A 16,958-nucleotide genomic window follows, 5' to 3' on the forward strand; every position below is an offset into this window, starting at 1 on the left:
GGCAACAGCATGTCTATCCACCGGCATAGCAAATTAAAACAAGAGCAATGTTAGATGTGGGTCAAGTAAAGACACAAACAGCAAAGGAGAGTGTTTGGCCATGTGCTCAAGGTGAGTAGGTAGTAGACCAGGGGTGGCCAAACTTGATCCTCGAGGTTTTCCACCTCTCCCGGCCCCAGCTAGCGCTGATTTCCTTGATCAGGTGTATTCAGAGAGGGAGAGTTGGAAAGCCAGCAGGGACACTGGCCCTCGAGGACCAGGATTCCCCACCCCTTTATTAGACACTCCCAACTGTCCAAGCAGAGCTAGCTTGACAAAAAAATAAATAAACAAAGTCAACTCAAAAGTTCAACAAGTTGAGTCAACAACAAGTCAACAACTGCTGCAATTGGTAGGACATGAATATAAAGTTGCTTTGCTATGTGCTCATGTTCAAATGGACTTTACTGACAGTGATGATTTTAACACTAGATAATGAAGGGAAAATGTATGTTTCTTGTGCAATTTGACCAGAATAAATAAAACAAACATTCTCCTCAACTGCTAACCAATGGAACTTAAAATGCAGAAAAAAAAATCTTTATTCATTTAATTTTAAAATTTTACTTGTGCTGCATGCAATTTACAGTAACTTACTCTTTGGGGTGGCCGGTGGTTGAGGTTGGAATCCACCAGTTGGGATGCCAATAGTGCTCATCCTCTGAACCAGGTTGGCCACATTACTTGCAGTCTTCTCCCTCTTCTGAGGCTGTGAGGTCTCCTCTTTTTTCTCCTCATTCTTTGTTTCCTTGGCCTCTTTGGATTCCTTCTTCACTTCCTTTAAATAATAATAATAATAATAAAAAAATACTATGTATATGTCGAAAGACATTGTATTAATGAGTCCACGTTGTAAAGTAATTTTCTTGGTGAAAGTCCAAAGTATGTTATGTATGTCAAAGTATGCATAGTATGTTACAAAAAGGAATTAAGCTTTATTTATATAGTTTCTCTGGTAGTAAAAAAAAAGACCTGAAAAACTTATATAACTCATATAAGTGGGACCTAGCTGTAGCCATGTCAGGAAGTTCCTCAATAAATAAAAATAGCATCTCAAAAGATTCTAACCAATTTTTAACTCAAGGCACATAACTGCTAGTATTGCACGGGTAGCATATGATTCTCTGTACAAAGTGGATGGGCACAGCTGTGCGATTGATGTAACTTACCGGTAGCCTTAGTATAAATGTAAATAATCAATTCAATTTTTATTTATATAGCGCCAAATCACAACAAAGTTATTTCAAGGCACTTTACAAAGTAAGGTTTAAAACCTCACAACTAAACCCAACAAATCCCACATACAGCAAGCATTTAATTTGACAGCAACAGTGGAGAGGAAAAACTCCCTCTCTAACGAGGAAGAAACCTCCAGCAGAACCAGACTGGATGTGGGCGGCCATCTGCCTCGACCGGTTGGGGTGAGAGGATAGAGAGAGAGAAAAGCACAGCAACAGCAACAAGCAACAAGAAGCAACAACAGAGCACAGGTTGGTTGGACCAGGGACTGGATACAGGCAGGATGGTTGGATCCGCAGCTGCCCATCACAGACACCAAATAATAAAAAAGGTGTCAAAAGAAAGCTTTAAATAAAATTTTTAAGATGTAGAGATGTGCCCCAGAAACAGTTAATATTAATTGATAACCTTCACTGGCTACACCAACTATTTTATAACATTGTTTTATGTAAAAACCGTTGACTCACAAACTAAATCCATAAGCCTCTACAGTGGGGTGCCATCATTATGCGCAAGGAAGTTACAAATGTTAATACTGTAACATTGAGAACCTGGATATAAATTGCATTTGGATTGTATTGCATTTTTTTCTTTGTTTCGTATGTCATGGCACTATACTAGACGGTATCACAGTCCCATTTGCATGTATCCATTATAACATGCAAAACTCCTGGGTCCAAGTGTATCTTTCCCATAGATCTGGTTTGGACAATCTGTTCCCGCAGTTCACATGTAAAACACAACCAATAAGAAACCTGTGCGACCCTTTTTTTTTTAAATCTTCTATTGTCCCATCTGGCAGTTTAGATGCAGCATGTACCAGGTTGAATGCTGTGTAGGACAGTTTTGCTAGAGGGTATATAAAAGATAATATACTCTTCTTGATTAATGATGTGTTAATTTTTAAATTGGAATGTGAGTTAAGACATCACCCTGCAAAGCTAAAGAGCAGAAATATGACAACTTTTACCATAACTTTATACAGCATACTAGTAACAGTGTACACACGGTAAATGTAACCATAGCTAACTAACTAATTATCACAAATACATCACGCAACACAGCTGCTCCATTTGGTCAGCCTTGGGAACTCCCTGACAACAGTACAAAGTCCACATCCCACCTTTAAATAATACTGTCAGGATATAAGCTGACACTGTTACAGACACATTCATACAAATAATATCCAGTAAGAATGTGAACAAGAACCCATTTTTTGTGGACATGGTAAAGGAAAGACCTTCCGTGTGCATGTACGTATATAGTAAGAATTAAGCTTATATCGATAAGAGGCAACCACATTTGTACTTGCATCCACAGTCCAGAGCAACTTGGTCTTGCACAATGGGAGGAAACTGATAGACAACATACTTCTAGAACTAGACTTGGGTTTACAAACTAATAGTACAACATCTGAAACCCATGGATAGAAAGAAAGCTTATTAGCACTACTGTTCTATGAAAAGTGTCTAAAACGTATATGTAGATAAAAGATGACTAAAAGACAAATCCAGCATGTTTGCCTAAACTGTATTTTCTATGCAAGGCAGTGAAAAAAAACAGGTTTCTGGGGTAATCACAGTAGTTTACGTAGACTTTTTAGTAAACAGAAGCAGCTTATGTCTCTAGGTAAAATCTATGAACCATGCTTCTAAAATTAGCCTGTTTTCTCACCTATGAACTGCTTTCTAACTCTTGGTGAGTATTTACAGGTAGCCACCACATTTATTCTCCAAATGTAAAAAGACAATTAGTAGCATGGTTATTTCTTTCAGTGAAGAGGAATTCCAGCAGGAAAAAATATACAGGGAAATCCTTCCAAAATAATAAAATACCATATGAATAATAAAATCTGTGCACTTAAGAAAGCTAAGCTGAACAAATTGAGGATCACACGTTAACACTCTGACCTACAGAAAAAGTCCAGCTGTGCGTTCCATGTCTGTCAAACACGACTGTGAGAAAAAGACTCTTGGCAACAGAGACATTCACTAACAAACACCAATGAAGTGTGTGAAGAGGTCTATGCTGCAAGCTAAAAGTATAATCACACATTGCCACATATACAGACACAACCCAACAAACTGTTTTCACACTTCCAGGGTGTTAATTGGGTTGCACATACAATGAGTGTACTAAACGAACGACACCCACATTTTTTCCACTGATCTTAAGTAAGCGCTTTAGATACAAAAATTATGTCATAATGATAAGATTCTGGCCCATATTTTTAAAAACTCTTTATGCACACTTTACACAGCACCAAGAGAACCCACTGTATTTTATGTAAATATGTCCTGATATGTTAATCAGTTCATATTGAATGAATGGTAATGAATTTTCTTACCATCTCTGGCTCTAGCATAGTTTAAGTCGCCTGATTAGTCCACTACAAAACAAACTACGAGGAGCAGGAAATAGGAACAACATATTGAAGATAATGGTTATATCATCGGGACCAAAGTTCAACGGCCAGCATACCTCTTTAAAGGATTATCTATAAAAGCTCAGTGACTGGGCCAGGCGACTGAGCAGATTACCTATTTTACTACGCCGGATTATAAAAGGGGAGAGAGAGGTGAAGAATGAGAAAACATGGCAAGAGGGAAACCAACAGCAGCAGGGTAACTCAGTTCCTATTGTATTAGCTGTGTAACTCTACACTACTACACCAAAACGCAGCCTGGTGGCTCAATGAGTAGAGCATTACTGTACTGTATATAAAGAAAGTAGGACATGTCAAAACACCCACTCTCTATTACTGAGGAAGGAAAATAAAAAGAGAATTTATGATCTGTTTAAACTGGAATAACATGTAGTTCAGAACTATTAAGATATTCACAGAACTACAGACAGCTCAAATAAGTAATGCGTAAAATGTGTGAATGCCGGTTCTAATAACAGGTTCCTGACATCAGACTGAGTGTAGACTTGTAAACTAAATATGAATATGGAGATACAACTTGAGTTGGGTGTGTGTGTGGGTGTGTGTGTGTCGATCGAATAATTAGAAACTCATAACAGGTATAATGAACTTAGTAGTTCAAAACTGTAAGGACAAAAAAGGACTCCTTAGGTCATGAGTGCCAAATAACTAGCAGTGTAAAGCCTAAAGGTGTCAATCTTTAGGGTATTTTAGAAAACTAATGCAACCATTTCCTGTTACTAATGGATTTAAAATAACTGAACACTAGTATTTCTACCTAAAAACACTGAACTTTTATTTTGGCTTATGAGTAAAATCCCAAAGAGTATCCCATCTATAAATATACAGTACTATTATTTTGGGTCTTAGCTTTATCAAGAATGAACGGTCATTCTCAAATATTAATATTTCTTTGACCAAGCAATCATTTATTAAATTAGTGATTATTAACAACTGCTTCATATATAAAGCACTAACAGTTGTGACAACAATCACATTCAAAGTAAACGTGAATTAATATGCAGTTTGTTCAAATTATGATAAACACAATGCCCATGCAATGTTTCTCACCTTAACAAAGTTGTCAGGGAAAAGGCCTCTTTTCCCATTAAGATCTCCTTCCATCCAGCCATCCTCCTCAATGTGCCGCACATTCTTAATGATGTCACCCGGGCGCAGAGTCAGCTCATCATCATGAAGTGCATCATACTCGTACTCCACGACAACCTCTACACCAGACAGGATGGTAAAGAAGAAGGCAAAAAGGGAAAGAAATTGTGTAAAAAGGGGATGACAAGCCATAAAATTGAAAGAAGAGAGACAAGGAAGTGTAGAAAAACAGAGGGGGAAATAAGAAAAACAAAATCAAATTGACATCAAAATAGCATGGGTAAAAAAGTGTATGATCTTATATATTTCTTTGTAGCAAATGTACATGACCCAGTAACTCCAGAAGCTGGTGTGAGCCTCTCTCTTTTACTGCAGATTGTCTAAAAACACTTTTGCCAGGATTTAATAAAGCTTGTGCTTGAGGTTCAAGTTCAGGTATAGCATTTCTATAGAATTACGATTACCACTGTGGCCCAAATAAAAATATTAAGTAAGCCAAATTGAAAAGTAGTATATTGTATAGTATATTGATACTTCAGTTGATTCAAGTGATTGCAACGGACGCAGTTCTGCGTTAACGGGCGATTAACGTGTTAACGTGCCTAGCACTAGTAGGAAATAAGTTACATGAAATGATAATCAAATTGTGCGTGTATATTCGGAAAAACACGTGAAAGATGATGGTTTAGAGGAAAAGATGGAATTGATGCATCTCAGGAGAGTTGGAAAACGCAGATGATAAATTAACTGATAATTCAATATTCAAAAAACTTTATTAATCCCAGAGGGAAATTACTTTGCACACTTTGATTGCTGTTACAGTTGGAGGTACACACAAGAAGGTAGGGAGATTAAAAATAAGAATGCCAACACATCTACACACACTCAGATCAAGTCTAATTACTATTGTCCAATTACATCTAATTACTAGCTAAAGTTTTATTATACATTATATTGCATGGACAAAAATCAACCCTTGACAGAGGAGGCGTTGTACAGGCTGATGGCCACTGGTAGGAAGGATCTCCGGTGGCGTTCTGTGGAGAACCTAATACTGACCAGCCTCTGGCTTAAGGTGCTCCTCAGTCCAGCCAGCACACTATGTAGTGGGTGGGAGGTGTTGTCTAGGATAGAGAGGAGTTTGAACAGCATCCTCCTCTCAGCTACAGCATGTAGGGGTCATGTAGCCCCTCCCCCAGAACAGAACCAGCCCTCCTGATCACTTTGTCCAGTTACTGTCTGCTACATTCATGCTGCTGCCCCAGCAGACCACAGCATAAAACACTACACTGGCCACCACAGACTCATAGAACATCCTCAGCATGGAGCTGCAGAGGACCTGAGCCTCCTCCTCAGAAGGTACAACCTGCTCTGAGCCTTCTTGTTCACTGCTGAGGAGTTGTTTTTCCAGTCCAGTTTATTGTCCAAGTAAACTCCCAGGTATTTGTACTCGGTCACCACCTCTTAATTTTTTAATAGAGAGAGGGGTGACAGCACTCACAGATTTCCTAAAGTCAATCACCAGCTCCTTAGTTTTACTGATGTTCAGATGGAGGTGGCTCTGTCCACACCAGCCCACAAAGCTGTTTGCCACTTCCTGGTACTCTGTGACATCACCACCCTGAAGTCTTAGGTGAAGCGGGTAAGGAGGAAGGGAGACAGGACTGTCCCCTGTGGCGCTCCTGTGCTGCAGACCACGGCGTCAGACACACAGTTCTGCAGACGTACTTGGGGAGGTTGGTGAGGTAGTCCATGATCCGTGAGATTAGGGGGTGCTCCACCTGCATGTCCTTCAGTTTCTCTCCCAGCAGTGCAGGCTGGATAGTGTTAAATGCACTGGTGAAATCAAAGAACATGAGTTTCACTGAGGCACCACGCTATTCCAGGTGGTTGTAGGTGCGATGGAGCAGCTGTATGACGGCCTCGTCCACTACTAGATGTGGTTGATATGCAAACTGGAGGGGATCGACTGAGGGTTTCACCAGAGAACACATGGAATCCAGGATCAGCCTCTCAAAAGTCTTCATGATGTGAGAGATCAGGGCCACGGGTTTGTAGTCGCTGAGGACTCTGGGACGCAGCGTCTTATTCACTGGCACAATGCATGACTTATTCCACCCAAGAAAAACTCTCTCCAGCTGCAGGCTCAGGTTGAAAATGTGTTGGAGGACGCCACATAGCTGGGGAGCACAGACTTTCAGCACCCTTGGGCTGATTCATCGGGTCCTGCAGCCTTTGTTAGATGAAGCTTGCTCCTTTCTCACCTGATCAGCTGTGATTGTGTGTGAGGTGGGGGTGGATGGGCCCAGTGGGTGATGTGTTCTGAATCGTTTCCACAGAAGGATTAGGAAGAGTCAGGAGCTGCTTAACAGTGGACGCACTCTTATCCAAAATTACCCTCAGTTTTAACTGTATTATGCACACACCCTTACCCAGAGCCTCAGGGGCTGCCTCTCCAGGGTTGACTATTGAATGGAGTCTATTTTGTCATATCTCCATCTGTTGGCCCCCTATTGGGTTGGTCTGTCCTTCACATTTTATCATGCACAAATAAATTTAGGGTCCAATGCAGTGATCTCTGACTGGGGTCTTAGGCTGAGGGCTAAGTTTAAATTTTTACCCATTGTAAACGCAATCTCATTCAACATAGACAAGTTAGGAAGTCTCACTGTAAAAGCAACAGCAGCTGCAGAAGGGTTTGGGCCTTGCAGGCAGAATTGATTTCCATCTAACAGTGACAGGTAACTATCCACAGGCATGTCTCAACATAGTCAAAAAGTGATGTTACAGCTGTCAAAAAACAATGTCATTTCTTCTACATAAAGCAAATTTACTGAAATTAAAAGACAAGAGGTCAGTCAGTTCTGGCTTTTTGGCTGATGCCAACCTTTAGACAGAAAGAAGATCAACAATTGATTGATATGTGAATATGGTGTAACTTTTTGTCTGTGTTTGCAACATTTAACAACAATTTAAAGAAGTATGCTGTGTGTGATACTCCCTGTTACAATGAATAAAAGTATAATACCACTAAGACAGGAAGAGATATGGACATTGCATTCTGTGCTCAGAAACAAAACAAAGGTAATTGGATCCCTTCGGATATGATATACTATCTTGATAAATGGTCAGGTCTCAGTTCTACACATAGACAAAAAAGAAGAGGGACACGGACAAACACACACTTAACAGGCTGAACGATATACAAACAACTTAGCAAAGCCTTTGGCAAGAGTTTGGGGCTATCGATGCATGTAAACACAGGAAGAGATATGCCCGCTCAGCTGTGATAAACAAAACAAAGGGTACATCTGACAGACACACCACACTGCACAGAGCAAATACAACACGGGGCAGGCCAAATTCATGCTATACACTCTTACTTTGACATTAACACAGCACATTAAAAATGTTATAATTCTACAATTATAAGTTTGGTTCTTCTACACAGAATTTGTTTCAAAATGTGGGTGACATCATTATTTCTCTACCTACCTAACATCATCACTTTAAATGGATTCAGTTTTATACTGTGTAATTAAGTAAAAAGTCTACTAATTTTATTGAAATTAAACCAATACCCAACAAAAGTCATATAAAGGCAAAGTAAGGTTTAATAAAATATACTACTACTATATAGAAAACCCAACAATGCCTACTAAAAGTGCAAAGCTAAACAATGGTCCCTTTTAGCTACCCATTAGCTACCACATGAACAATATTGGAGGAAAACCACAATGCAAACCAGCGAGGAACTAGAAACCTGTAGACAAATGGCCCAATTTATGATATCAAATCTAATATTACAAGCACAGAAGTGATTTGAGTTTTATAATCAGATAAATGTGGTTTGTGGTTTTAAAAATAACATAATGTAATGTGCCATTACAGGCTCCTTTATGGGGAAGTGTTGTCAATGTGGCCACTGAATCTGCTGTCCCTAAACCACAGATAAAACCTGTCTGTCCAGTACCAGTGCTGTAAGGATGTACTGGGGGTTATACTTGTCTTGGGTTGACACTAGATTTAAGATAATTACTGTAAAGATGGCTTCTGGGTGTTAGGTGTGTGAGAAGTCAGATTGCAGCAGGGGGGATTCTGACCTAAATAATTCTTCCGACTTCTAATAAGCCTCATAGTCCTGTTTTTAAAAATGTATTAAAGCTACCATCTTATCACAGATGGAAATGCAACTTAACAACCATAGCAAGCATCCGGATGGTTATTCTTGATACGTCTAGTTGCAACTCCATGCGACAAATGCAAATTGCTCTCTGTATGTGAACTATTCCTTCATAAACAGAAAAGATCAGTTATATAGAAACCACTGCAACTTTGTGGGCTAAAGTATGACTACACAAATATATTTTAAGTACAGTTTCTATAATATACAATCTCTATTGAGAATTAACCACCTGTTAGGAAGAAAACTGGTTATGTAACCAGACCCGGCAGGTTTACCAGCCATCGGAAACATTTTAAAAGCTTTGTCAGCAATACAGCACACTGAGAGTTAACCAAAGACAAGAGTAAAGGAAGGAAAAAAGAAACAGGAATACAAACACACTGCCTTCCCTGTTAATAGTGTGGCATAACCCTAGGCCCTTGGGAGTGGCAGTGGAGGATTCCTGACATATTTGCCGCAACTGAGACATCATAGGCGAAGAAGGGAATGACAATTGCAATTAAACCTAAAGAAGGCATTTGGCCGTCAGGCCCTTAAGTCATACTGTGTCATTCATGCACAATTTCCTCTGCCTCTGATCTTGGAAGTACAACCTATAGTTAAAAAAAAATCAAACAAAATGAGTTTTGACCAATACACTATTAGGAAAATATGCAGTTAAAAAAATAAACATTTACAGTAGCAATATACAACCTAGTCTAATTATGTAATTATTCATTAAATTTACTCTGCTTCACTCGAATCGAACCCAGAACCTTCTTGCTGTGACCACCATGCCGCCCTGAATGAATTTCATTTACTGTATAATGGTCAACTGCTCACAAGTCTCCTCAAAATTCAACATGTTTGTAGACTTACTCAGGACTGCTTACAAAAATAGGCTTATTAAGCACTGGATTTCTCTCACATTTGAGGATAAGAACACAACAGTTAGTGAGTCTGCTTTTATAAGTAATATTTTTTTCATTGCTTCATTATAAATTTTGTTTTCCACCTCTATGAGGGGCATTTATTAATTACTGCTAAATATGAACTTAGTTTCCTCACACTTACACTTCTGCAACGTAGTGGCTGTCGGCATATACATACTATGCCTTCACATGCAAGCTTCCAGTTAACATATTAAAGGAAAACATTTCACCAATTTTCAAGGAGGGTTGACCCAAACAATGGTGGGCAGTATTTAAGAATAAAGGGACACTCAGATTCCTCCAAATTTTCTGTGCAAAGAAATTATCATTTATTCTTCTGCAAAAGTCCCTTCAGACATGTCAGGGAATTGTTTGCCATATGCTCAGAGACTAGTGCTTCCTGTTTTTTTCTGTACCTGCCCCAGCAAGGGTCGGGCTGAGAGGGGGACGGAGCTAAACGACAGGTAGATTCAATCACTGCAGCTCAAGTGATTTGTCAGGGTGCAATGGATTCTGGATGTTGTAGGGTATGACCATTTTCAGCCACAACACCTATTACTCAGCTAATAGTAATGGATTTCCACCTTGTTGTCTTCCTCCTCTGACACAATGTCAGGTAAATAGTTTCTAGAAGGGTCTTGCATAAGCCATTGACAGGAAGGAAGCGAAAACTTGGTTTGAAGGCAAAAAACAATGAGTGTTTCCAAATACTTGAGACATCATTGGCATTTGCATAGTGTAAGTCCTTTTTACTTATCTGCCTACACATCTTCTGCTATTAGGTGCAGTACGCTAAAGAACAAGTTATCAGTTGCCATCTCAGTGATGGCAATTACATTCAGCCAAAGCTCTGAAATGAGACAGTAAATGTGTGTGTACAGGTGCTAAGGCCAGACTGACTCTTGCTCTTTGTCTAGAAAAAATGTAATGACTGTTGAATACGTAAAAGGTTTGGAACAATAACAGTAACAATTACAGTTTTATTAATGTCAATTTACTATATAGCTGAAACTTAGTGAGCATTAACGTAACAGGCAAACAGCGCTCTGTAAACTGACCTTAATAAGTCAAGTTAAACCCAGTATGCATTCTGGTAAAACTGGTCGCAGTCAACACAGTTAATGTTCAATCAGACAATCTGGCACATTTCCAGTCTTTGTTTAAGCAGATCTGTGGAATGTTACTGTCAATATTAGTATATTGGTGGGGCAGGGTGTAAGAGGCTGTCTGTGTTTAATACTCAATCCGTATAAACATAGATCCATAGTGTTCCAGCTGTCTCACTTCAGTTCCTGGGTTAGGGGTTTTCCAGCAAATCATAGTAAAAAAAATGTGCCGCAGAGCAAACCCCAGTAGTTTTATTCACAGACAACACACTGCTAGAAATGCCAGTTTGTAGAATGTATTAATCACACAGTACCAGACTAAGTTCAAGAAACACACAGACACACACACACACACACAACAATGTGCTAGACATAGCAAAGACAAGAGGAATACAATGTACACTGATCTGAACCCTATGCCCTAGAAATAAACAGGTCAAGGTGGGGGGGGGGGGGGGGGGTCTCATATTGAGCAATTATACTTAAGTGTGAGTTTAAGACAGAGTTCTATCAACAATTGTCTGGTCTCTTCTCCGCAATTTTCAGTTTATTTTGCCTTTAATTTACTACAAACCTGAACCGTTTTCTAGCTTACGTGAAAGCAAATGTCTGCACCTTTGCACAGAGGTTTGTGTGAGGCTGAGTTTAAAAACCTGCTTTACGACATACCAGAGATCCTAAACGAGTCTTACTGCATAGAACCACAGAAACCACAGGCTGCACGTTGAGCAAGAAGCAGAATGCTTCATGATACTGTACAGAAAGTACGCAACGCACACACAAGATCACAGCGTTTCCTTTACATGTATTCAACCTGACCATCGCAACAACCACTCTCTGTAACAGCCTTGTTCTTACTTTTGTCAGTGAAGTGCACTGACTCTATATCCGGCCAGTCTAAGCTAAAACACTATGTTAATAACGTTGCACTTGTGCATAGTAGTTAAACATTTAAGACAGAATCTATGTCAATTGTGATCTACTGTGACTACTGGATTTGGGCGTGGGAACATGGAGTAATGATACAGGCTGTCACCGTTATAACAGGAATAAAGCCTCGACACGGTGTGGGAAATAAAAATACTTACACGCTCTTTAAAACAAGTGAGAGAGAAGAGGTCTGCAGTTTTTCCTTTACTGTAAATACAAACTGCAGCCGCTCCTTATTTTAGGTTACTCAGCGTGAAGCCCGAGTTCCAGTTCTTCAGCAGTGTTTTTCTTGCGGTGAATAGTTTTGCAGGAGCCATGTTGACACCAGCTTAGGTGTATCGTTCGCTCGCGTTAACATTAGCTCGAAATGCAGTCGATTCCAGGGATGGAGGTTAGCGTTATCCAGTTCAGCAGGCTGCTAGCTGGCTAGGCTAACCAACGAGCTAACTGACTTGCTAACTTAAACTCCCTATTGCCAAAAGATAAACAGACTCGTCCAAAAAGCTGGCGTGCGCTTCAACGCTTTCGCGCGCCCGCAGCCGCGTTGGACATTATGTCGAGTCTAAAAAGAAATGGGAGTTCACGTATAAACGTAAGGCAGACGCCACATCATGGAAAACTTACCCATTCCTGCCGTCCGCGCCGCCTCGCTATCAAACGTTGGGATTCTTGTATCTAGCAGCCTCACTGCCACCTACCAGCCCGGTAGACGCGCAAAATTCGCCCACAAAGTGCTCCTCAGTCGCCGAAAAACGAAGTCAAGTGAGCCGTATATCCATTCGTCCCTGCTCAGCAGGAGCAACAGCAGCCTCCCGAGTTTGTCGTGCTGCTGCTTCAAGATTATTGTGCAGGAAGTTGCCAGGGAGTCTCCACCTTCTTTGGATCTGGCTCCGCGGGTTGACAGCAAAATACTAAGTTACGGGAAACTGCGCGATGTTTCAGGTAATGACGGCACCGCGAGAGGAATGTTTGCTGGAACGCCTGTTTTATTGGTTCACGCGGGAGGAACTGTGAGAACTTCACGCGTGTGCACGCGCGCGAATTTCAACTGAGCGGTTTTAGCCACATCTCTTTAACGCTCAATTTGCATAAGACCACGCTCCCGTTGCAGCAACAGGACCGGGCATGTGTCACCGGATGGCAAAGTGACAATATGCTAAAATGTCAAGAATAAGCAACGCTTTGCACTGGCATTAGTGAACATGTATTTATTATTCAAATGGAGCACATCAAAACGGACTATCACATATACAAACAAACACATGTACAGTAGCACCACACCTGTAAAAATATGATGTATGATGTGATTTTATTTGTATGTATTGTAGGACAGTGAGCATATGGTTCTAAACGTGATTGTCTGCAGTAAATAGAAGTAGACAGGCTGTTGAAGATCGTTAGTATTTATTTAAATTCGCAATGGCAATGATAAATAAAATATATACATATATATGCATTCATGCAAATTAAACGTATTAATGTAACATAACACACTAAGTTATAATATCTGGTGTAATGTATATACATGCGTAAGATAATAAGATTATTATTATCATAAGCAAAGGGCATGTGGACAAAATAAATAGTTTAATTAAGGTACGTAGGTTTTTTTACATGACAATTATTTCTTTTTGGTGATTTACTGCATAGAATCTTTGATTTGCTAGATAAGAGAATCAGATAACTCTGACAGGTTTCTATATAGCATACTTATCCTAAACTAATAAATATGATTATGGAAGAACTGAACATTTCACATTTCAAAATTATTTAATTTTATGCAGTAGATTGTATTGCAATGTAGTTTATGCCAAGTCAGTTAAGGTCATCTTACTGTAAGTACATTGAACAAACAGTACATTTAGTTAATTTTAGAAATGTCATGGTTTACCCACCTTTGAGAAACAGGATCTGTCAATGATTGAAAAGTGTTCCTTCAACTCACAATTCAACTTTGGCAAGAAAGTAAGACAAGTTCACAGCTGCCACACAACATTTTGAGAGTCTGAAATGTACAAGGGAGTTTTGGAAATACATACAAACATGAAAACATGAAAGTAAAATCTACAATCCTGTGCTCAATCGTCCCCAGATTGCACTGGTTGCAGGGCCCACTTTGAATGACCCAGCTTATCTCTCTGACACCACACAATGAAAAGGAAGTAGTTGAGGGCAAATTCACAGCGACAGGAGCCATTTAAACTGAATGTCAACATTGCTTTAAAAAGTAGCGTAAATACAAATCTTATGCAAACTTTTCTGGCTGTGTGCACACACGCACGCATACACACACACACACACACACACACACACACACACACACACACACACACACACACACACACACACACACACACACACACACACACTTTAGCTCCTTAGTGTGTTGAAAATGTATTCACACAATTCACACAGAATGTCAGAACAAAATCAATTAGTCAAAGTACAGACCTTCTTGTAAATAGTCAGTATCATTTGGTGTTAAAGCACATACTGTATCAGGAAAGTATAAAAGTCCATTTCAAGATTCATTTACTGGTCTTAATGCTTTTAGCCCTAGCTATTTATCAGAGCTCTTTGTCCCCTAAGAGCCCTGTAGAATCCTCAGGTTCACTGGTGGGACTCTTTTAATTATTCCTGAAGTTAAAATTAAAACTCACAGGAAAGCGTCTTTTTCACTTTTTGGTCCCCGTCTATGGAATAGCCTACCCGAAGACTTTTATTGGTGTTTCTATGTTTTTTTGCATTTCTTCTTTTTCTTCTTATTTCTTCTTTTTTTACTTTTATTTGCTTTTAACCTTTGGGAGGGAGGCGTATCTGTGAAGCACTTTTTGTAAGATAGATAGATAGATAGATGGTAGAGGTGTTCTGAGAGAAGTACTACACACTGATTTACACTTCCATTCAAGCTCTTAAATGCGATATGTGGTGAGCAGATGTGATGCCAGCATTACAGTGGCAGCTCATATATCAGAAATTTGAATAGAAGATTTGCATTAACTGTGAATGTAACTATCTGGCTAAACAAAGGCAAATCAATTAAAAACAAATGAGTTATGGTTTCCCTTTTTCGTACAGTAATAAAACATACACCTTGTGCATTTATGATGTATTCAGCCTGATTCAAGTTCTTTCACGTTCAATGTCATGACCTAAGTGTAACCAACCAACTGTTGTGTTCTATGCCTTTACTGAGAGACGTACAGTATGAACATGTGGACAGTCTTATATGTGATCATTTAGCAAAGAAAACCCCAGATTGATCTGTTGCTCCAAAAGAAATGTCTAAAGTAATTAAGGGCAAAGAATGCAAAAGCATACATGCAAAGTCATCTGTTTTTTTCATCTGTATTTTCACTTTCATTTTCTTAATTCCTTTAATTAGAACCTTTATTTTATAAATAATTTTAAATCAGCTCCATGAAATTATTGAAATGTGTGGGACTGGCTTAGGCCATAAGGTTTTTATAAATTTTTTACTCATTCAAAATCATTGGGTTTCATTGACCATATTTGTCCAGTAGAGGACAGACTAGGTTAAACATTTTGTTGACTGCATTTACAGCAACAACTTAGTTGTTTCAGTTGTTTTAACTCATGTAGTGATGTTTAGCAATCAAGTGCAAAAAAAGTATTCTTTTTATTTATTTATTTACAATTTCCGGGAATTTTGATTTACTTCCTACTCATTCTTCACTACATTTAAATAGCTATTAGTGAATCTTTTACAATTTAAATTTTTTTAATTGCATACATTTCTACTGTACTTGTCATTGGCCAAAAAATGAGCTACAGAATTATTAAGAATCATAAGACATAGAGCTAGACAGGGTACAACTCAATTGGCACTTAATATTCTGTGGCCTGACATCTTCTTGCTCCTCGGACCAGCAATGCTTTTATCTGATAAACAAATCAGTCTGGACTGCTACTCTGTGCTCTGTTGTCTCAACAGCATATTCTGAAATCAAACATGAATTGGTCATACAGTAAAATAAGGTAAAGGAGATACATAGAATAGAACAGAATAGAACAGAATAGATAACCTTTATTTGTCTCTAAATGGGGAAATTACCATGTACACCAGCATGAAAAGAATATAATAATACAATAATACAGAACACAATAGATACACAATTGTTAAAAGAAAGACAAAAACAGGGTGTAATCTCCACTGGTTATCTGTAAATCAACATTATGTACACATGACAGTGAGCTAAAGTGACTGCAGTTGTTAAAGTGACTGGTGTAATTGCTTAGTGTATGTGGCAGTGTCGTGAAAATGTGCACCATGTTGTAATTGTTCATTGTAAAGTCTGACAGCAGCAGGAAGGAAAGACCTGCGCAATCTCTCCTTCCCACAGCGAGGGTGGATCAGTCTGTTGCTGAACCTGCTCTCCAGGGCAGACCGTGTGTCCTGCAGTGAGTCCTGGTCCAACATACAGTAGATGTAAATTTTGCCAGAACCCTTGTGTCTCCCACTAAAATATGATTTAATAAACTGTATTATTATAACAGGCTTGTTTGGATGTAAAAAGGTTGATGTAAGGTACCATAACTATTGTATGTGAAACATTCTCTGACTTAGATTTAAAAAGCCTCAACAAACATGTGACAGCCAAAAGGAAATAAACTTTGTGTGTAAAGAATAGAGGAATTCCTATAATGGATAATCTAGGTCTGTAGAATGTGTTGAATTTTTACCATGGTGTCAGTGGTTCAAGGTCCAACTCCAACAGTCATGAGTCAAAGTGTTCCTGAACAAAACACTGAACTTTTTAGCTGTCTGTTACAACTCAGCCAGCCAAATAAAGGGCCAAAACGCAGACACTCACGGACAAGCTTATAGTTCAGCACAAAACTGAATTTACTAACACAGAACAAAATCAGAGGACAGGCTAGTAGAAAATGCAAAGACGCAGGTATGAACTAAGTACATGTAAGTTGAAAATCATTGCACAAGGCTGGAAACTATTCATTTATCTAGAAACAAAAAATAAGCTTACAGTCCA

The 16,958-nt window shown here is 39.1% G+C and overlaps 1 protein-coding gene across 1 annotated transcript in view; it reads right to left on the reverse strand.

Moving 5' to 3' along the window:
• Window positions 1-12,861, reverse strand: part of cd2ap (CD2-associated protein) — a 29,095-nt gene extending 16,234 nt beyond the window's left edge. The window contains exons 1-3 of the mRNA XM_029141102.3: window positions 12,571-12,861; window positions 4,775-4,932; window positions 637-817 (exon numbers count right to left, since the gene is read on the reverse strand). Coding sequence (XP_028996935.1) covers window positions 637-817; window positions 4,775-4,932; window positions 12,571-12,574 — 343 coding nt within the window. The 5' untranslated portion in view covers window positions 12,575-12,861. The remainder of the gene's footprint in view (window positions 1-636; window positions 818-4,774; window positions 4,933-12,570) is intronic.
• Window positions 12,862-16,958: the final 4,097 nt, after the last annotated feature.

Source organism: Betta splendens, chromosome 24, assembly GCF_900634795.4.
Source record: "Betta splendens chromosome 24, fBetSpl5.4, whole genome shotgun sequence".
NCBI lineage: Eukaryota > Metazoa > Chordata > Actinopteri > Anabantiformes > Osphronemidae > Betta > Betta splendens.